The sequence below is a fragment of the Merops nubicus genome, unplaced genomic scaffold, assembly GCF_000691845.1.
Source record: "Merops nubicus isolate BGI_N331 unplaced genomic scaffold, ASM69184v1 scaffold4391, whole genome shotgun sequence".
In the NCBI taxonomy this organism is placed as follows: domain Eukaryota; kingdom Metazoa; phylum Chordata; class Aves; order Coraciiformes; family Meropidae; genus Merops; species Merops nubicus.
In genome coordinates, this window is record NW_008588901.1 from 42,676 (window position 1) to 65,486 (window position 22,811).

The 22,811-nt window shown below is 36.3% G+C and overlaps 1 protein-coding gene across 1 annotated transcript in view; it reads left to right on the top strand.

Annotated features, from left to right (window-relative positions):
* Positions 1-22,811, top strand: part of NBAS (neuroblastoma amplified sequence) — a gene marked incomplete at both ends in the record, with an annotated part of 123,217 nt that overhangs the window by 40,495 nt on the left and 59,911 nt on the right. Inside the window, 11 exons of the mRNA XM_008949395.1 lie at positions 1,489-1,572; positions 2,210-2,363; positions 3,739-3,924; positions 5,139-5,312; positions 6,290-6,423; positions 6,615-6,677; positions 7,184-7,306; positions 8,769-8,871; positions 11,164-11,387; positions 12,310-12,422; positions 14,847-14,960. Coding sequence (XP_008947643.1) covers positions 1,489-1,572; positions 2,210-2,363; positions 3,739-3,924; positions 5,139-5,312; positions 6,290-6,423; positions 6,615-6,677; positions 7,184-7,306; positions 8,769-8,871; positions 11,164-11,387; positions 12,310-12,422; positions 14,847-14,960 — 1,472 coding nt within the window. The remainder of the gene's footprint in view (positions 1-1,488; positions 1,573-2,209; positions 2,364-3,738; positions 3,925-5,138; positions 5,313-6,289; positions 6,424-6,614; positions 6,678-7,183; positions 7,307-8,768; positions 8,872-11,163; positions 11,388-12,309; positions 12,423-14,846; positions 14,961-22,811) is intronic.

The following is a 22,811-nucleotide window of genomic DNA, read 5'->3' on the forward strand; positions in this document are numbered from 1 at the left end:
AAATACACAGCCTGATGATGAACCTTTCTAAAATCAGAAGGTGACTTTATTCCTGGTGCTTATACCATAAATGTTAACTAGTAGTTTTTTATTAATTATTTTTTAGTGACATTACTACGTGGTACCTAATGGTAAAGACAATTGTGGAGTGTTTTGTCTAATGAACTGGAACGGAATGCAGATATTACCATAGCTGAGACACTGGAACTGGCAGCTTTCCATCTTCTCTCCTCCTTTCTTCTTGCTTTTGTAGCCTGCAAATCTATCTCTGCGGACTTACTGCTGCATTTCTACTGCGTGCTTCATTTGGAGGGTTGGAATTACTGTAATAAACCACAGGATATTATTTGCTAGTGTGTAGAGAAGTGAAAGGAGGGGTGGCTGACCTGGGTGAGAGGTGTATGTGTGCAGGCCAGAGCAGGTGGTATGGACGTGCCTTGCTTTATTAATATGTTTAATGGCTGTTGCTAAACAGCATGGAGTTACTGATTTTTAGTTTGCTCTTTTGACTCTTACTGTATGGTGAAGTTGATTTCTTTGTGTTTCTTTTTAAGTCACTGAGTTACAGTGCTGCCTTTCAAGGGATGAGAAGGTTGTCAGTTGTTAACTTTTAAGCAGGGATTTTCAGTGTATTATTGCAATTGCTGTTTGTTTTTGGGGTCAGGAAAAAAGGAAATTCAAAATAGCTTAGTGCTCTAGTATCATGAAACTTTAATGTCTTTACTTTGTACATGGTTTTTCTTATTTCTACAAATGCCATAAACTATATGGCTCTTCTCTTCCACCTTAGTTTATGCTGTGAATAGCTTGACAGGATTTTATGCTGCTTAAACAGTGGTATTCTTTAGTCTGCATCTTAAACAGGTTTTGTTTTTCAACCTCAATATTTAGAGAATGTTCACTGTACAAGTTTGTAGTCAGAAAACCACATGAAACTTAATTGAGAAGATCATTACAGCAGGACATATCTTGTTTTGTTCCAGTATAAGGACTTGTGCTAATATTTGAGGAACTCTGTAATATTTTTTTTTTTTTCTTTTTAAGCTGTGGTAATCAGAGGCTTTTACTAATTTCAGTTTTCTATGGCAGCTTATGAAATTAGAATGTTTACTGTGAAGTGGTAAAAATTTTTAAAGCCACATAGTATTTTCTTTTCCTGTTTTTTTTTTTTTCCCTTTTTTTTTTCCTTTTTTTTTTCCTTTTTTTTCTAAAGGTATGGTCAGTAAGAAAATTAATTTATTAATATTTTTAGTGGATTCTTAGTGGTATAGGCAGAATGTGTTTTAGATATAACATACAGGCAAAACCACACTTGTAAAGCTGCATTAAGAAATAAGAAATCTCAAAAGAATTGATACAATAATTAAATGGCATACTTAGTATGAATTCACTGAAATACTGCATATGTTTTGTGTTCCATTATTTGAATGCCATCACAATTTTAAGGAAAAAAAAATTGTGTAAAGCTTTCCTTTTCTGTTATACCAGTTACAGGCAGGGGACACTGAAGATTCTTCCTTGGAATGAGCAGAAACATCGTGAAGAAGACTGGTGTGAGAAAGCAGAATGTAGGTAAGGGTATAGAAAAGGCAAAAAGTTGTTTTTTCATTTACGTACATTTCAGATAAATATTTTATTTACTAGTTCTTAAAATGTGGGAAATATACAGTAAGACTCACTTCTTATTTTTGTGCACTCTAACTTCTGTTTTCAGCTTTCTTTAGGGAGTCTGACTGGGCAAACACTGTGGCATGCTGCAGCATTGTGTTCAGTGTGATTGTGTCAAGTAACTTCTCAAATGCACATGAGCCCGGGGGAGGTTACTGTTGGAAATCTGATTTATTTTTCCTTCTGCACTGCTACTTGTCAGCCATGGTGTTACCATAGCAACATTAATGGATCACAAAAGTGCCCTTCATTGTGTGAGGAACCAGATGGAAAGCAGAGGTTGGGTTTACCTGTGTCTTTAGTGGAGAGTTTTTTTTCTTTCATGATCTATCTCATGTTTAGGGTCCCTTACTAGTTACTTTGCTGATAAAAATTGCCACTTGCTGTGATTGACATTTGAGTCTCGTTAAATTATTGGTGTAATAGTAGGTTGACTGTATCATTGTCTTTCAGAACAATCAGAAGTTTTTGGAAAAATATTGATGTGAAAAAAATGCAAGCAAATATGCATTTAAACTTTTTTTTTTTTCTTTCCTTAAAGGATGATTGTTGAGCCATCTTTACAAGATGAAGGAGAATTTCTGTATGAAACACAACCTGAGCTAGTGAAGTACAGGACGACTGACCTTTCAGTGGAGCTGGTAACTGATTGGTACTTGAGCAGAGCACAGGAAATTGAGAAGTACGCCATGCAGGTGAGAGCAGCAGAGAGGAGATGGCAGGGGCTGACTCAGGCTGATCAGCCCTCTGCAACAGCCTCCTGTCCTGAGGTGTATTAACAGTAATATACACTGTCTCAATCTTCGTTACTGCTTTTCAGGTATTTGTTTTTTCTTTTGAGATGTACTTAAGTTTGCTCAGCCAAATAACTGATCCACAGGAATGAATAGGAAGCTGGTAGATTCCCTTTCAGTCAGCTTGTCTTAGCAGACAGTAGCAATTTTGTAGTCCATGAAAAATGTTTACCATTATGTTTTATGTCTGTAATTAAGGAAGGGAGTGTTGTGCACAGGGTATTGGGAAACGTTTTATTATCTGTCACATGGTGCAGATATGCTGCTATATATATCCATGTGTGGCAGTTGCATGTGTCACTGGCATATGCCAATATGTAGTACTGTCATCATTGCTTCCTGGCAGGTTTATTGTGTCTGTGGGACTACCATGCAGCTTACTTTTGCTTTATTCTCTTCATATTTTAAGAATGTGTGAAGGTCTCTGTCATGAAGATAAGCATTGGAAGTAAGAATAGAGCCCATCACTGATGTGCTCCAGTATTTTATTGCTTCTCAAGCCAATTTAGCTGCATGAAAAGGAGGTTGGCTAGCATTAGGAGCTAGTTCTGATGGGCAAGATCTTTTTATTCTTTGAGTTTGCATCCTCCAGGGCTCTGTAATCATAGTTCCTTGTGATCTTAACAGCATCTCAGTAGGTATGGAAATAAAAGCAACTTCCAGGGATCAATTAAATTACTAATGTACTACATGGAATTGCATTTTATTCTTCCAGACTTAGGTCTGCCTCACTGAGTATGTATAGCCAAAATTGTGTTCTTAGAAATTGAAACACGGTCTTTCATATAAAGGTATTTTCAGTCACCAGGGAAAAAGACTGTCATCATCTTCTGTGAAATAAAATGAAACAGTTAAAATGGTTAATTCATGGTCAGCTAGAAAAGTGAAGTTACATGCAGACATATGCATAAATTGAGTCAGTTAAATGATTATCTTGGTTTAAATCAATCCTTCGTATTCCTTGTAGTGAGATGACACGATGTGTCTCTGTGTGTGATCTCCAGAAGTAGTGTTTGCTTAATTTATGTGCGTCAATAGGATGCATCTGAGTCAAAAACTATCATGAATCATCCACTAAGATTAAGCATTTTGTTTGGTCTTTGTAAATGGATTTTTCTTTTCAGTTTTATATAGTCCAGAAAAAATTCTGGAAAATTAAGAACTGCCTATTAAGCAAAAGTAACAGGGAAAAATAGACACACAAGTAGCACACAGATTTGACTTAGTTATTTTTTTGCAAACAGTTGTATAGCAGATGGTTTTTACTATTTTTCAGGTGGACTGTGCTCTGTCCCTTGTTCGTCTTGGCATGGAAAGGAATATTCCTGGTCTGCAGGTGCTCTGTGACAATCTGATCACCCTTGAGACTATAGTTTATGAGACTGATGGCGATCGAACATTAACTTTGAAGGAACTTGTCGAGATGAAAGACATTGAGAAGCTGAGACTGTTGATGAAGAATGTGAGTATTTTTAATAAATCAGTAAATATATCTAGACTTCCAGTAATTCAGGTAACCCTGAATCCTGTCTATATAAAGATACTATAGAGTCATAGAATCCTTTAGGTTGGAAGAGACCTTTAAGGCCATCAAGTCCAACCATTAAGCCAACACTACCAAGTCCTCTGCTAAAGCGGATCAGGATCTGTCAGGGTTGGAAGGGACCACAAGGATCCCCCAGTTCCAACCCCTCTGCCATGAGCAGGGACGCCTCCCACTAGATCAGGCTGCCCAGAGCCGCATCCAGCCTGGCCTTAAAGACCCCCAGGGATGGGGCCTCACCCACCACCCTGGGCAACCCATTCCAGGGTCTCACCACTCTCATGGGGAAGAACTTCTTCCTCACACCCAGCCTGAATCTGCCCACTTCCAGCTTTGCCCCATTCCCTCTAGTCCTGTCGTTACTCGATATCCTAAAAAGTCCCTCCCCAGCTTTCTTGTAGGCCCCCCTAAGATACTGGAAGGCCACAATAAGGTCACCTCGGAGCCTTCTCTTCTCCAGACTGAACAGCCCCAACTCTCCCAGTTAGTCCTCCTAAGAGAGCTGCTCCAGCCTTTGGATCATTCTCGTGGCCCTTCTCTGGACACGTTCAAGGAGGTCCAAATCCCTCTTGTAATGAGGGCTCCAGAACTGGATGCAGTACTCCAGGTGGGAAAAATGTCAGCCACTGTTAGTGGCTGACATTTTTCTGAAGAATCTGCATCTTTAATTCAACAAAAACTCAACAGTTTTACTGTTCCCCATTGTGGTGGTGTTTTTTTCTTCTCTTTAAAACAAATAAATAAAAATGGCTCACTCTTTTTCGAAGACCTGTTAGTCATTTTGTCCATGTATGTCTTTTTGTCCATGTATGCCCATCTTTCACTCATTCTGAACCTACAGGAGGAAGACAGACAGGCTCTCCCCATGTAACAGGCTTTACTCCTGTACTGCCTGGTTCCCCCAAGCCATTGGGTAGCACAAAGATGATGGATTGTTTCAGGATTTCATGATGGATTGATATATGCAGCAGTGGTGAATGACAGGCTTCAACTGTTGGTTTTGTCATGGGTTTTGTCATACTGTTTGAGTTATATTGATCAAAATTCGTTCTGTTTGGTTTTTGGTTTTCTTCTTTGTTTTAGACATGGAGCTGAACTTTTTCTCCCTCTCTCTAACTCATTGCACTTTCTAGTCCTCTGATGAAAAATACGTGAAGAATGTTTATCAGTGGATGATCCCTTTTCTGCACCGCTGTGAAAATCGGTCGCCTGGTCTTGCAAATTCACTTTTTAAGGAATATTTAGTAACATTAGCAAAGGAAGACCTGACTCTACCTCTGAAGATATTTCAGAATTCAAAACCGACTGTAAGTATAGAGCCCTGATGATTCTGCTGATTTTTTTGGAAATTCTCGTCCTGAAAAGGTGAATTCATAAATACAGTTTATTCATCTTTTAAATCAGATCTTCCCTCTGATCTTTCCCTTCTTCTTGGCCTAAGGATCTGTTATAAAAAAACAGGATCTGTTATAAAAAAACAGGATCTGTTTTAAAAAAAACTTATTTTAAAAGTATTATAGCGTAAGTTGTCATGCAACTAAACTGTTGATGAGATTGTCAAATTAATGTAATTATGATCTCGATTTAATAGAACAGAAATCAGTTTTGAAATAAATTCCTGGCATATTGGATTTTTGAAAAATGTATATGAGTATCATGATCTCACTAGACTTTTTTTTTTTTTTTTTCCCCCTGAGGAATTTTACAAACAGCAGATTTAAAGTTATTCCACTCCCTCTCCTTTCTACAGCAAATGTAAAGAATGAAATGGGGCTTATCAGGATGGAGCCAAGAGTTCAATGAGTATGGGTGGAAGTTACCTTCCATGTGAAGATTTCATGCTACTTCCAGGGTTTAAATATTTATTCCAGGGCACATAATCACATTTTTGCATTTGAATGTTCTGTGCATATGGACAGAAATTAACCAGGAAAGGAAATCCATGGCTGTTTTATGGATGTTGGTACTGTTGTATACATTAAATAATGCTGATGAGCATTTGCAGCTGGTGCCTTCCTCTGCCCTGCACCTGTTCCACCTCTCATATTCAGAAAGGGTATGAGGGTGTACCACTTCTCTTCCCAGTGTCTGCAGAACAGGGAAGTAGCTTAGTTATGTTTCAGGCTGTAACTTCGACAGGTACTTCACTAAGCTGTTAGCAAGAGACATTCTAATCACAACTAAAATTTATTTACTTGGAGTACACATTTTTATATTCAGAAGAAACTTAATGGTTGAATTCAAAACAGAAAACCAAAAATAATGTGCTTTCTTTTCTTGTTAGTGTCAGCAAAAAATTATTCCTGATCAAGACCAGCTTATGATTACTGCATTGGAATGTATTTATAGTTCTGAACGAGATGACCAGCTCTCTCTCTGTTATGATATTTTGGAATGTCTTCCACAAAGAGGATATGGGTAAACGTTTTCAGCTACTTAGTTGTAAATATTTTATGTATGTTACATATAGTTGTGAATTCATGTTATAAAAATAAAGTCACTAAAGGATAGATGGTGTTTCAAACTGCTTATATCTATGTAATATGAATTGCATGAGGAAATTACTGGAAGTATGAATATATATTTTTAATTGTATAATATCTTTGCAGGCCTGAAACAGATAAAACTAATGCTCTTCATGATGAAGTAGATGAACTGGAACAAATTCTTAGGTATTTAATTTTTCTAAAATAAATAATGTAACATAGTTTCTTACAGAAGTCACTACACATAACCAAGAACTTTTCTTTTTATGACAAGAAAGCAGTAAGAATATTGATCTTGGTTTTAGTGCTGTTGGTTTTACCTATTTGAATATTATAAAATGGCACAGATATTTTCCTTTGAATAAAAGTTGTGTTTTTTTTTTTTTTTTTTTTTTTTGGTGGGAGAGGAAGGTTACTGGGGGATTTTGTTTTCATCTTGATACTCCGTGTTGCTTTGAGCGATCAAAAACTAAAAGCTGTGAAAACATGTCATCAGGTTCTTGGTGATATGCCTTTAGCTTACAACATTAACTTCTTTTAGGCAAATAATGCTACTCTGGCTAATCCATACTGTTATTGACTTTATGGAGACTGTTTGCATTTGCAGTATATTGAGAGAGCTTTAAGACTGCTGCGGCAGAGGTAGCTGTGTAAATGTGCAGGATTCCAAAATATTGACTATTCATTTACAGCGTGTCAGAGCTGTTGGAGAAACATGGGCTTCAGAAACCTGTATCCTTTGTGAGAGGCACCAAGGACAATGCAGAGGAGGCACGGAAGCTGATGATTAGGCTGACGAGGCACACAGGTCGCAAGTGAGTATTCAAAGGGGAATGGGAGATAAGGGGGAAGGGACAGTAAGGTAACAGTACTTATCCTGCCAGCCAGTTTTGGTGCAGGAGGGAACTGTAATGTTAAAACAGGAACATGGTGTATATAAAACATTTGTAAATGTGATGAGAAATATGAATAGTGTTTTGGCTGCATTCTCCACATTCAAAACATGCTTTCCTGCTTCAAACATATTTCAGTATGTTTGTGTTGAAGTAAAGAAGCCTAAAAGGCTTACTAGCTGCAAACTACTGCAAGATGATGAACAGTAAAAGTTAACATATTGTAAATGAGGTTCTTGAATTCCTATTCAATTTTATTGAGAGTGTAGGATTTGTATAACAACTTTTTTTTTTTTTTTGGCTTGTTTTCCTAGGAGCTTTTGTAATAGGTTAATTTATTGATGTTACATATTGGTTCTACCCCTTATATTTTCAGTATCATTTTTCAGTATTTGTTGAAGAACTACTTTATTTAACTTATCTTCCAACTCTAGATGAATTATTATGTGGTTTTTGACACAAACAAATAAAAAGATTGGGGAAAGCAGCCATCACTATGCATTTTTTGTGTGTTTTTTTTTTCTTAAAAGTAAACACACACTCCAGTTTATCAGTGATGGTAGAGTAGTATTTAGCTTGGAGATGCTGAAAGCTTTTTAAGAGTTCTAAAAACGTTTCTTTAGAAAGATAAATCGATGCCTCTGTAGGAAAGATGTTGATTTTTCTCTTCTTGTAGAGACCCTTTGCTTTGCTAAAATGGAAACTAATGCCACATGAGAAAATCACTGTTAGCTGGAGTAGCTGTGTTAGGTTAAAGCCTTTTTTAATGTGAAAGGCTCATGATAATGTCAAAACCCCTTCATAGTGTTTTTACTAGTAAAAGATTTGATAGAGCACGTGAAGTTGTATCAGAAGCTTTATGGATAAACAGAGATCCATGGGTCCATAGGGTCAAAAATCTGAATACCATTCCAGTTTAAGGAACAGAATAAACTTAACAGCTCTGTTCTTCTGTGATTACATGCAATTGGTTAGTCCTTTGAGATTGCCTACAATGAACAGCACTTTAAGGGTCCTTGGTTGCTGTTACAAACTTGCTTTTCCCCAGTTGTTGGATCAGCAGGAAGATAGCACTTGCAACTTTTCTGATGTACTGTTGGAACTTATCAAAAGCTACTTGGAGGATCTTGATAAAGATTGGTTGAATCCCCATCTTATCCCACAGAAAGAAAACAGAATAAACACCTTTAGGTACTGCATTATTGTCATCAAAAACTGTTTTAATGTTAGCTAATAGTAAAAACACTCTTCCTTTAAATCACTTTTGGTTAAAAGTCTAATTAAAGATTGAAATAGTGTTTGTTTTGATGATGGAACTGTAGTAGCATCTACTTATCTTTAAATTATTTGAGGAAGAGAATATTAATCTTAAAAATGTTTGTAGGCAACCACCAGTCAGTGAGGCACACTGGAAGGAATTGCTCCAGGATATGTTAGATATGCAGCAGAAAGTTTATATGTGTATTCATTCAGATACTTGCTATGAGGTGAGTCATATGTTTTCTTACTCCATTATGTCCCAACTAAGCTACAAATTCTCATTTCCTGTTGTTGCTCACAAGTGTAAATACATTTTCATGTATTACTTGGTTGTCTACTGGCTCTTTTACGGTATTTGCATTCAAATCAGAATCTTCCTCTTGTAGTTCATTTCATCAAAAGCCCCTGTAATAAATATCCTGTATGTCTTTTTCTAGAATTCAAGTTTTAAAAAAATTGAATCAACTTCTTGAGAGTTTGTAATTCTATGTACAAGTGTGTTTAGTAATAAACACCTAAAACTAATGAGAATAAACAATCTATTAGCGAAATGTTATCTTTAGCCTTGCATGAAGTTCTGATTTGATAATATTGTCCAAGATCTTTATAGATTTATGGACTTCATACTGCTTGCACTTGAAGAGGAGATGAGGAATCTAGTTTCATTGAAGGAGAAAAAAACCTGCATGTGAATAAACCCCAAATTCTGTATTACTAATATTTGCAAAGTGCAGCTATTAGACTGATGTAGAATTTGCTGTGACATGTATTGTTTATCTGCATTTTCACTTCAGTATACTGCAGTTTATTACAGAAACAGGGCTGTGTCTGCTGCAATCAGTGTTTAAAAGTTTAAGAGTATTTTATTCTAGTTTGCAGGTTTAACAGCTTATGACTACCAATCTGATTAGCTCTTGGGAAATGTTTTGAAAGCAAATCAGGGAAAAAGAAAAAAAAGGCAAAGGGAAAAAGCAATGCTATGCAACCTATACATAAAAAAATTACTTTTTTCTCTGTGGTTGTACGATTTGAAGATTCTCCAAGAGAACTGCAACGTATTCAACGTTCGTGGTTTTGTGATAGGCTAAGGCTTAGTGTACTTGGAATTTTTTTTAAAGTGGATTTAAAAAATCTATACTACTATAAATCACTCTGAAAATAATAGCATTTGCTTTACTCTGACCTTAATTTTTAGTTTTTAGTTAATATTAATTTATTATTTTTTTCATCTCTCTGCCATATGATGAAAAGACCCACAACAGAGAATTTTGGTAAAATGATCTAGGAATGCTGAAAATGCTTTCAAATGTGGTGTTGTCGTATTTATTTATACTTATTTATACTTTGATAACTTCAAAATTGAGAAATTGATGAGGCAGTGAGGATTTGTGGCCACATATTTAGGTTTGTAGTAGGATATTTTTCAGCATGATGCTTACTCTGTTCTGCTTGCATGCAAAGTGAATCCTGTCCTCTTGAAGAAGGCCTTTATGAGCATAAATTTTGACAAGGATAAATTGTATGTATGTGATCATTAAGGAAGAAGGGGGGTAATATAATTTGCATCTTTCTCTGTTCCTTGAGAATTAGTGTATTGTGAAATGGAAGACGATCCAACTGTACGTTTTTAATAAGCACTGAACTGTGTTCCTTTCCAGAGCGTGAGATGGTTTGGAGAGGTTCTTCCTAGTGAAGAAATACTTTAATTTGAAGATGTGATTGGACAGGGTGCTAGATAATCTCATCTGTGTCCCCTCTGCCATGATAGGTCAGACCAGATAGTCTTTTGAGGTCCCTTCCAGCCTGGGCTCTTCTACTATTCATTGATTCTGTTTTAATTTGTTACAAAATTTAAAGCCTTCAGTAAAGGCCATATAGTTGCAGGCACAGTATTTTCTGAAATGATTAGTGCATATGTTGCTCTTCATTAGGACAACATTGACCATGTTTAAAAGAAACAAAATTTGGTTTTTTTTGTAAGGCATTGAGATTATTTTAAGTATCTGTAATTGGGCAAAACTTTGACCTGAAAATAGCAGGTAAGTGTTTTGTGGCAAATGCAGCATTATATTAGTATGTATTTTCTGAAGATAGTCTTGATTGTAACTTAATAAAATCTTACATGCTCAGTTCTGAACATCTTTAGCTTCTTCAGGGATACAAAATTTCTTATATGTTGCCAGTTTTAATACTGAACTACCTTTTCAGATCCTTGCATCCTATTAACACCTTAGAATGCAAGTATAAATAAATTCTGATCTCTGTCATACTGTAAAAAGGCAGTTAAGCTATTTTTCTGCAGGAAGCAGAAATAGCTAGCTGCTAGTTAATTTTACCTTTACTTGAGTAAATTGTGGAAATGCTCTTCTTGGTAGAAGTTACGTTTTCTGCTTGGACTCAATGTCCAAGCTTTTTGGCTTCAGAGACCCTTTTAACCAGAGGGGGTGGTTCCATACAACGCAGGTAAGTTGGCTTGAAGCTGCTGTTGTAGCTTATTAAATTATTGTTCTTTCTTCTAGATATTCACAGAAAGTCTTCTATGCTCGAGCAGTATAGACAATATCCACTTGGCTGGGCAAATGATGCATTGCAGCACTTGGTCAGTGGATCTGCCAAGTTCTTCCAAAGGGAAGCCACAGTACCGAGTCGGCTACGCGAGAAGTATTGAACTAGTTCTGGCTGCTGGCAGAGAGTATTTCAATTCTTCAACAAGTTTGACTGATAGCTGTATGGATTTAGCCAGGTATATTTACAGTTATCGTACACGTAAATATATGCCACTCTCTTAAATAAAACTTGAATTTTGTTTCCCTGTAGGAGGAGGTGAATTTTATGTGGGTTTATTTCTCTTCATGTAGATTATGTAGTAAATGGAAACAACATCTTTTTGGCTTCTATGTCATTTTTTTTTTTTTGTTGTGTGGGGTTATTTGTTTTTTTTTTATTTTGTTGTTTGTTTGGTTTTCCTTCTGTTTTTTTTTTTAATTTTTTGTTAAACATGTTTTCTAGTACAGTGTGGCTTTTAATACAACTTTTAATTTAAAACGATCTAAAAAGTGATCATGTTAATATAATAATCATAAACCATGCATTCTTGAAAAGTTTATTTTAAATAATATTAATAATTGTATACATTAATTTATCTTCAGAACAATTTCATATTTCTTAATTCTTTAAATCATCTTTGTTTTCATTTGCTGAACCTAGTTGAGGAAACTTGAGTTTGTGACAATGACTAACATTTTACTTCAGTCAACTTTTTTCAGGATTTTGCCTTTACCTTCTAGTATATGGCAACACCAAAACACAATAGTGAGAAGAGAAGCATTTTCATTTACATGTTTAAGTACATATCTTCAATGTCTTTCTTTGAACTCATGGTGTATTTAAATCCAAGAGGGTTTAGGCAATATTCTTAATCACAGCAAAGTGAAGATGATAGTGGCAGTTCAAGAATAGAAGTTGGTTAGAATGTTTAGCCAGCCATAACAAACGTATAATGCCAAATGTTTCAAATGTGTTACAGGACTAGTGAGTATTTTGACATGTTATAAGCACAATAAATTACTGATTTTTTTTTTTAACCACAGGTGAATTTTTTTCCCACAAATTTAACTGAATTTTATCAATAATTTTTAGAAAAAAAGTTTTCTTCCTGTTTTTAGGTGCTGTCTACAACTTATTGTAGACTGTCCAAGTGCTATTCAGGAAGAGCTAGATCTCATTCGTGCTCTTGGCTACCTTGAAGAATTTGGTGTGAAAATATTACCACTACAAGGTACTGCATGTTTTTATTCTTCATATGGTTGCTTGAATCACAGCCATAAATACGCATGAAAAATAGTTTATCACTGTGTGAGCATTGCATGAGTAAACTTGAGGGGTCCCTTCTCTGCCTTCAAAAAGCTTACAGACATACCAGAAAATGCTTTTTTTAAAAAAAATAAAATAAAATAAAATATTCAGTCGATTTGAGAGAAGAAAGATGTCTGCATATGGAATCTGTGTTTTGTGACTTACTTTTAGCAGACTTTTTCATTATTAGTGTATCTGAGTATCTGAAGCTCCTGGTGACTTCAGCAGAAATAGTTACAGATCAACTTTTATTTACAAAATAATCTGCACTTGATCATATGGTGATGAGCTCTAAAATAATGGGTGGTAGAGAGGTACAGGACATCTTGCATAGGTGGTTTTCATGTCTCCCCTAAGCTATTTCATTTTGAAGTATGTTAAGCCCAATGACAACAGAAGTGAAATTTCTACAAGGTATTTGTTCTGGTGACTTAGTTTAAAAATTTTATATCTGTTTTGGAGCTCTGACTGCAAGGGTGTGGAAAGTTGTTGGATAGAAGTTGGGAAAAAAAAAGGATTATTATGGATGGTGAGATAAAGGGGAAAACTGAATATATTGCAGTATATGTTATTGCTTATAGATTGTGCCAAATGAACAAAGTTCGTTGCTTTATGTGGTGGGTTGATCCTGAAGTATTTCTTTAAAGTGAGCTGATGCCCCATATGTTATTTTCAGAAATGTTATAATTTCTGGGCTGAGAATAAGTTTGGTTTCTAGATCTTGCAGTGTTGCACATTTGACTTCAGAGCAGAATTATTTTTTAGTTGGTTTGTACAGCCTGTAGAAAAATAGATGTATATTTTCTTCATCTTTTTCTGGTATGGACATGAAGGATTCACTTAAAAAAAGTGGTAACATAATACTACATTAACAGTATGTGTAATACAACTGATCTAGATTAATTAGAATATATAAGACCATGCCTGTAATTCCATTAACTGTTGTGACATCCTTTCTTCCGTATCTCTCAAATAAATGAAATTAGTCTAATAAAATTAAAATTGTATTTTAAAGATTTAATGAAAGCCTTTGAATGGCCACTTACTTTGATAGAATGTCATTAAAAGCACATTAAAGACCAGTTATTCCCACAGTAAAAATTAATAATAGACTTTTATTTGTGCTTTTATTTCAGTTTTCTGTAGAGTTTCCTCCCTCACATATTTTTAGCTAACTTGGCAGTTCAGGTTGTGAACTACTTTTATAATGCATTTTAATAAAATCTGATTTGGACACTGCTATTAACATAAAAGGTGAAGAAAAGTGTTTAATGAAAATGTTTGACCCGTGGTATTTTTTCAGGTTGCTTTCAGCTATGTTGGATATTTCAAAAAATCTTGTTTATACAATCAGTGAATGAGCACATTTTACTGTTACATACTAGCATAAAAAGGAAGCTAAAAGTGTAACCTTTTCCTGCTCTTCCATTATTAATTTGTTTTAAGTTCAATTTGAATTCCAGACCATATTACTCGAATCTTCATTATGCAAGTCCTTATTCACTTTCCTTGTGAGGCCTAATACCTTATTTTTTAAACCCAATATTAATGTCTTGTTGAGTGTTAAGTGGAAGATCTGCATGCTGTTCCTCTGTTCTGAGGGCTTGCATGGTATGAAAATGTTACCTTTTTAAAGCAGCAGCCTGAAGCTAACCACCCACAAAACAGCTGAAAAGAACACTGAAATTCATTCATGGTATTAAAATTATACAATTAAGATAATTGTTTAATTTTTGGTAAAATCTTTTTTGAAACACAGTACTAATTGTAAGCTTCTCAGGATGTGGTTGACACAGTGTGGTTGTTTAAAGGCTGTTCCTCCACTTGCTCAGAAGATATTTCTGTAAATTAAAGCAGCCTGAAGGTTTTGCCTATGACATTTCTTTCAGTCCATGATGTGTCCTGTTCACCCTAAAATAAAATGTAGTGTGAAATATTATTTACAACCTTCTGAATGAAGGTTAGTGTCTGTTTCAGCAGTCTCTCTGAGAATGTTGCAAAAATGATATTTAAAAAGAAATATGTATAAAGGCATATTGTTAGTCATATAAGTTAAAAAATGTTGAATCTGAAAACCTGAAAGAAAAATAAGTTTTTGTTCAGGTCAGTCTTCCTCTTCTTCCTCTCTCCCTTCCCAGCCTGACTTGCTAGTGATTTGGGCTGGATATAACTTTCTGTTAGCGGGTATAACTGATCATCTGAATGCAAGTAACTTTGGGATGGTTTTTAGGTCATATTTGCATTCTTATACTTCCTAGGAGCCTCTCTGCAGCTACACTGTTTAACCAGACACAGAGCAGGCAGGGTTCATCTGAACAGTCCCTGACAACCCTTCTTCTCCCAACAGTGCGTTTGTGCTCAGATCGACTCAGTCTCATCAAGGACTGTCTTGCTCAGATGTCAACAAACTATAAACAGTCTGCTAAGCTCCTGGGACTTGCAAATTTGCTAAGGGTTGCAGGTAAGCTGTGTTAATAAGATGCTGAATTGCAATGCAACATGCATTTGTGTTATGTGTTAGGATGTTTGAGCTGATCATTAGAATGTGTATTCAAGGATATCACTAAAAAATAGTCAGGAAGAGTAGGCGTTGGGAAAGAATAAAACTTTACATGAATGAATTATTTTATTTGTAGAACAGCTGATATTGTTAATTGCTCTATCATTCCACTAATGCCTAAAATAAACCCAGCTATGTCTAATCTGGATTTTGAATAAAAATGCATTTCACATTGGAGGAGTTGTGGCTGGGAATATTTCGTCTTACAGTTAATCAGTAGTACTAAAATTCCAGTAAATCTTATTGTCTCTGTCAAATAAGGTAATTTCATTCAGTAATTTTGCCATATAAGTTAGAAGGGGGGAAAAGAAATCTGTAATGCATAAACTGTTCCATGCAACTGTTCAGCTGTCATGTGAAGCACAGACAAAAGGCTGACTCCTTTGTGAACTGAAAAGAATATTGAGTATTCATTTGAGGAGCAGATGATCTTCAAGGCTTGAAACCTAAGTATACTAGGTTTTTTTGTTTCCTTTTTTTTTTTCGATAGTCTACCTAAAGTATCTGGCAGACCTTCTGATTTAAAAAACCCAAAAAACCAAACAATGCAATACAGCAGCAAATACAACACTGCTGTACTTTTATTATGTAGACAGAAATATAAAACATAAAATATAAATTCATATTTCATGCAGTGTGGTATATAAAATCAGTGCATTCTGGCTTTGTCACTGATGCATGCCTGGCTAATTTCTTTATTTGTTAAATAATTTATGAATTTTTTTTCTTACGTTTTCAGGAAGCTTAGTATTGGCAGTTTTTGCATATTTTATATATAGGGAGTGAGATACTCAAAGGGGGTGGGTGAGGTTATGAGCAGAGGTAGAGAAGTTAGGTTGTTGACCTCCCAAGATGCCTGGGTCGTAAGGAGAAGAATCTCTGGAAATGTCATGACTGGTAAGTTCTGTGCTCCTCTTACGTAGTGCTGCTGCATAAAAGATGGCAGATGAAAGTGGATGGCACCATGTTGGGTAGCTGGATCTATGGATTTGTTAATTTTATATGTAATCTGTTCTGAAGAAAAACTAGAATGACACTCATATCTTCTCTTTTTTTCTTTACTTGTAAGGCTTTGGAAAAAATATCTCCATATTGGTTCATATGACAGGATTTCTGTACAGTTCTTTCCCTCTCTTCTGTGCTTCCTCCCACATCAAGTTAAAATCTGTTATTTTTTCTTCTTAATGTTCTGGGTTCTTCAGGCTAATGCTGCTGTTATTTTGTTCTACCTTCTTTTTGAATCTAAATGGTTCTCTTGGTATGAGAGAAGGCAAAGCAAAATCCACAGTGATTCTATGAAGCTTAAATCTTGTTTCAGTAGTGTTATCTTCCTGCCTTAGTTGTAGATCAGCACCTACAGTGCTCTGTTTTGTACCTTTGACCAGGCAACAAACTCATGGCTCCCATTCCCAAGACTGGAAGATGAGAAGCTATATAGATTAGGCAGAGAACTTCAGGGAATTGATATAGAGCTCATTGAAGCAGTAGTGTCTGTGTGCTAATGTTTGAATCAGTGGTACTTACTGAGACTCTGCTGCAAAAAGAGCTTTAAAAGAGATGTTTAAAGCCAGCTGATGAAGTGGCCTCCTGATTTTCTTTTCCATGTGGTTACTATGCTGGAGAAAATTGGAAGATGGATGTGTGAGATGGTTAATTTTTAAGCAGGTGAATGATTTAAAAGGTATTACTTACACTACAAATGTCATATTTATTTCTATACATGTTGGGCCCTCTGACTTTCATGGTTAACCTTGCGAATAAGGCTGATGAGTGTTCCTGTGGTAGTTTGGAATTATAATAGTAAAAGTATATTTCAAGAGTGAATCTTGGTGAGGTATACAGTACTTGGGCACTTGCTTTTCTTGCTTCTTAGGCTAAAAAACCAAGTAACTTGGTCACTGTCAAAGTTACTTTTTCAAATAACATTTATTTGAAAGGAGGAAACAGCAAGAAAAGATTTCCTGTAGTGACTTTCTGCAGTGGAGGATGTAGTGGAGTGTTTTTTTTTTTTTGGGGGGGGCGTTCTGGGGTGGGTTTGTTTGTTTGTTTAAATACAGTTTTATGCTTTTGTGATTAAAAGCCACTTCACTGTCACTGAGGGATGACTAGTCATATTACTTCTATAGAAATAGTACTTTCTGTACAGGATATTAATTTATAAGCAAGATATGGATTCAGTATGTTGTGAATTTTATCTAAACTTATTTACTGCAGGAAATGGGCTGTGGAAAGCAAGTTGCTTTCATTTTAAAGAAACTCAGTATTTCTTTAGTCTTTTTCAGTATTTCTGGAATTGAAAGCTAGAAACAGCACACCACTATTATTAGATACGTTTTTTTTTTCCTTTGCCTAACTTTCCATCCCATTGATGAGTAGGCAAGAGAGTATCCAAAAGCATACAAAGGAAACATGATGGTCATCTCTATTTTAATTCATATATACAAATGCAAAAATTTTCCTATAGATCAAAGAAATTCTGTAGAGCTTTATTCTTTAGTCCTCAGTTACTGCTGTAGGTACTCCAATTGAGTGGTGGAATTGGTAACCTTATACTGAATTGAAAGTTGTGTGTGATTTTAATAGCTGGGTTAATATTGCCTTTAAAAACAGATTTTAAGTGGAATGCCAGCATAACCTTAATCACAGTCTGTAAATGAAGAGTTTTGTAAAACTTAATAGTAAGTAGTAAAAAAGAAGGAAAAGTTAAAGCAAGACAAGTAGAAATTGTATTTCTCTATCTGTCAACTTGTAATTTAAGTTCCTGAGTTACAATTAATTATTAGTATGATGCAGAATTATTTTAGCACTTGGTAGGCAGGAGAATGATGACAAACGCTAATATTATACCACAAATTGCTTTGCAGCTCACACATACAGACTTTAAGATTTGTGAAGGAGTATATTTTATTTTAAACTGAATGCTAGAGAAAACCTTTCTTGCAGTGTTAGTTAAGATAGTCTTTATTAAGCAGATTTAAAACTACTGGGAAAAGGTAACTTGATTTCTAACAGCTTATGATGAAAGGGACTGGTTTTAAGGAGATATATTGGGATGAGTCTGGATATTGGAAAAAAAAAAAATCTAGGGATTGAACTTTTTGGACTTGCTTAATGAAGAATTAGATAAAGCACTGCTGGAAGAAAGAATTGTTTCTTGTCCCTAATTGGTTTTCACTACTTACACAATTGTCCTGATTTATGAACCACCTTTGCTGTGAAAGAAGTTCTGATTTTTGTCTTGTGGAACAAATGCTTGCCAGTAGTGTTCATGCATGCTCAAATTTGCAGTCCTTTTGGTCTCTGCCCACTATGTGTGTTTACCAGTAGAGTGCCTTCTTGTGCCTTGTCTGCTCACTGGAGGAATCTGTTTCACCATTTCCCTCTCTTTGCTCCCCCTGCCACACCACCCAAATGATTACATGTTGTGAAAGTCCTGCTTGTTACATCAACCCATACCTATATATAAATTTTATATGTATGTCTGCATATAACAGAGCATATACTACATACTCTATATACTCTAGAGCTTTTAAAATACTGGGAGCATATATATTTTAATTTCAGTTCTAACAATGCCTTTGCTGTGCATACAAGGGTAGAGTGCACACGGTCATCCTCAAGATGCTTCGGGAGCTGTGTTCTCTGAATACAGTTTGTTTACAGAGCAGCACTGAAAGTAGGTAATAGAATTTATATTCATACTTAGCAAAGCTAAAATATTGCCTACGTAATGATATATCAGCTAGTTTCTTAATTGCTTTAAAGTATTTGATTAATGACAGTAAATTCTACTTAAGCCTCATGTCACTACCTCTGTAAACTAAGCACACAAGTGTTATCTTAATTTCACAGATGGGCAAAGTGGGTGAGGGATAATGTGCTTAGCATGACAGCCAGAAAATCTGCACCTGTTCAGGGAGCTGGAGCTGTTTTATGTCTTGCAATCTTTACTTAATCCACACTCTCTGTTAAGAAAAGGTGTGAAAGAATTTACTTTATGCAATTACTTGCTGTCACATCCCAGCCAAATAGGAGGGGACGAGGTGCTTCAGGTTTTCCAATTCCCTCAGTTGGAATCAGGTGTACACAGCACCCATCTGTGGGTAAACAAAAAGTAATTTATTGGGTAACTGGGCTAAACAACTGACAATATGATAATGACTACTAACATGAATTCAAATCAATATGATAACCAATTAGTGTAACTGGCATCGAGCTTAACAACTTTCAATGTGGTAAATGAAATTTCTATCCTATAACTAGGCTCAGTGGCTAACAAAAGTGTCTCTTACTTGCGACACGTGCGAGGTACGTGCCTCCCATTGCTTACTAGGAAAAGATAAAAAGGTGGTGAGGATACCGGGGGAAAAAGAGGTCGGGGGGGGGGGGGGGGGGAGGAGGGGTAGAGAGGGGGAAGAGAGGGAGGTTCCAGCATTAATCCAGCCAATGAGGGCATAGGAACTCTAAGAAGAGAGAGAGAAAGGAGAAAGCTTCATAGAATCCTTTAGGTTGGAAGAGACCTTTAAGATCATTGAGTCCAACCATTGAGCCATTAAGGCTCTGAAGTCCTCTGCTAAAACAGATCAGAATCTGTCAGGGTTGGAAGGGACCACAAGGATCACCCAGTTCCAACCCCTCTGCCCTCAGATGCTGCTTTCTGGCTCCAGCGACATCTTGCAGGTCCATTTCTTTAATGGTGGTGAACACACCAAAAAATGAGTGTATTACTGTCCTTCTATCCCCCTGTGGTGTGGGGTGTTCCCTAATGTACGTGGGGAGTCTAGAGGGTGGTAACCAATTTCCAGGAAAGGCACAAGAGGGTGGTGACACCTTTCCCACCTTCCTGAAAGGGGGAAGGGTGGCACTAACCCTTTCCTCCAGTTGAGTTGGTGGTTGCAGAGACCCTGTATGGAATTCCTTTTCTTTTCTGGTGCAGGCCAGCCTCCTCATGTCCAAGGATTAGGTCCTGGCTTGTGTAAGGGGACAGGGAGGGGCGTCGCTGACCTCCATATCTCTGAAGGGTGGGCGTGGACCTACGCAGGGAGACAAGGCTAAACATCCTCCAACACATTCCATGCCTCCTCAGGCAGGCAGGTGTTAGAGTGCTGCTTTCACCATGCAAGGTTTGAGGCAACCCCTGAGGAATCTGGCCCCTACACTTGCTTACAAAACAATGGAGAGGAAAAAAAAAAAAGCAGCTTATGCGTCAGAAATTCATAGACTCATAGAATAGGTTGGAAATGACCTTTAAGAGTATCGATTCCATTAAAAGCATCTTCCCTACTATTACAATATATAAAAAAGATCTAACAAACATTGCTTCTTTCTTGGTTTTCTTTTAATTTATTTTCTCACAACTTTCTGTGGCAGTTTAGTTACTTTTAATATCCATAAGCTAATTCTAGCAACTTCAACCTTTGTTAACATTGCTGAGTCAAAGCTTATTTTTTAAATCCAACTTCCTCAACACTGCCTTCCTTGCTTAATATATGTAGAAGTAACCTTACAGATGGTTTCTGATCTCCTAAATGTAGATGACATGGATTTTCTGGAGCTTACATACAATTTTGATACCATTTAAGTTTTTATGACATGGTTTTATTCAAGGTAATGTTGTTTCATCCACTCACAAATAGCATACATCCTACCCGAAGTGTTTCCATAAGCTTTTTTTCCTCTAGATGACCCAAATAGAATCCAAACTTTTAAAAGTATTTGAACATCCTTTATTTCTCAAGAAAAAAGTTATTTTCTCTTTTGAATCCAGCTCTTAACACAGCACTGCCAAATCCACCACTAAACCATGTCCCTAAGCACCACATTTACATGTTTTTTAAATATTCCGGGGACGGTGACTCCATCCTGGGCAGCATGTTCCAATACTTGACAACCCTTCTGATGCAGAAATTTTTCCTCATATCCAAACCAAGCTTCACCTGGCACAACTTGAGGCCATTTCCTCTTATTCTGTCCCTTGTTTCTAGGGGAAAGAGACCGATCCCCCCACACTGCTATAGCCTGCTTTCAGGTGTGATGCCACATCTGCTTGTATCAACTTCTTTCTGAATGCTGAACATCGTAAGAGAAGAGATAAAAATAACTTTGGAGACTTAAATGTTACTGGGTGGAATAATGCTTACAGTATAAATGCATTTTCCTTATGATATAAAAAGGCAATAGTATGAAGGAGCTCAACACACATAAGCTTTCACAGATAATAAAAAAGAAATGAAAACTAAGGTATCCTTTCCAGTTTCTGAACTTGATTTGTGTGAGTCTGCATGTCAGACATTAACGTGAAGGCTTAATGCAGAATTACTGTGTAATATTATGTCACTATTTTAATAGTTTTTAAATAGTTTTTCTCATTGAACCTTTCTTGGTTTTAAATCTTGGATGCCTGTCAAAATGGCAAGGGGAACAATTTAGAATTCAAAATTTTCACTTTGATTAGACTTTATTATTAAAAATACCTTCAAATGAGGTGTCACAAAACTGAAGCAATGAGTTTATTCATGTTTGACTAGAACAGGACCATGGCTCTAACTGAAGTATTACAAGTGTTTGCACTGTTGAGGCAATGAAAGCTGCATGAAAAAGGGCTTGGGCTGTGCATGGCAGGGGAGTCTCTAGCAACATTTGAGCTGATGGTTGCTCTGTGACATAACAGTATGTGTCAAAATAATGGAAGTTTAAATGAGTGAACAATGGAGATAAGGTGAGCAAGCAGAGCCATGGACTGGAAGGGAAACGATCCTTATATTTTATGTTTGAGCTTTTGTAAGACATGCAGAGATTTATCCTCCTGCATCAAAACTCATTAGCTAATATGTTGGGGATGTGGCACTTGGCACCATGCAACTGCTCAAGCACAGTCAAGAGGAAGACTGTTCCTTGCACCAAGTCTTCCTCCTGTCTTCAATCTGATTGATTTTTAAGTAGTAATAAGGAATCGTTATTTTGTCTAGCTGAAATCTGGGGGACAATAGTTGCATTATTTCTCTTGTCTTTTATTTGTGTTTGTCACTTAGTCAGGTCTCTGTGAGTAGTAAAGCTGTCAAAGTGAAGTGGGCATCAGAAGGTGAGTGGCAGTACAGATCTCTTGCTTTCAGAACTGACAGTTCACACTTAGCCTGTGTATTTAGAAGCACCTCTTTGTCATCTGTAATTGCTTTTGCCTGGATGAGAAGTTCCTGGGTTCCAGAGGGCAACATTTTGCAAGAGAAGAGCCTTGAATGTCATTAGTATGCAACATTGTGTGTTGGCAGTATACAGAGCAAGAGGCTAGAGATAAAATGATGGGAAGCTAACCTGTTCTCCCACCTGGGTTAGTCATGACATGCTGGGAATAGGGGAATCTTGATTGAGTTCACTAATTAGGGTAACTTCACTTCCATGAATGTCGTTCGAGCGCAACCGCTACGTCTTTTCTTTTGAGAAAGCTTTAAAAAGAAATTTGCTTTGCCTGTGGTGATGGATCTGTAAAGTAGAGTTAAAAATAACAGCTATGCAATTTAAGAACATGTACTCTTTTAAAAGGTTTTTGGAACCGGATCTGTTTAACCTTCTGAAATATTTGCATTTCACAAGTTGTAGTAATACAGTTTCATAAACCAGTGCCCTTTTCAAATGACTGTAACAGCGGTGACTGCATAAAATCACTTCTAATAATAGGGGAGAAACATGAGCAGGAAGCTTGCACTGAAAAAATCCATTCATTTTTATTAGCTTCTTGCCATTCTTTTTTCCTTA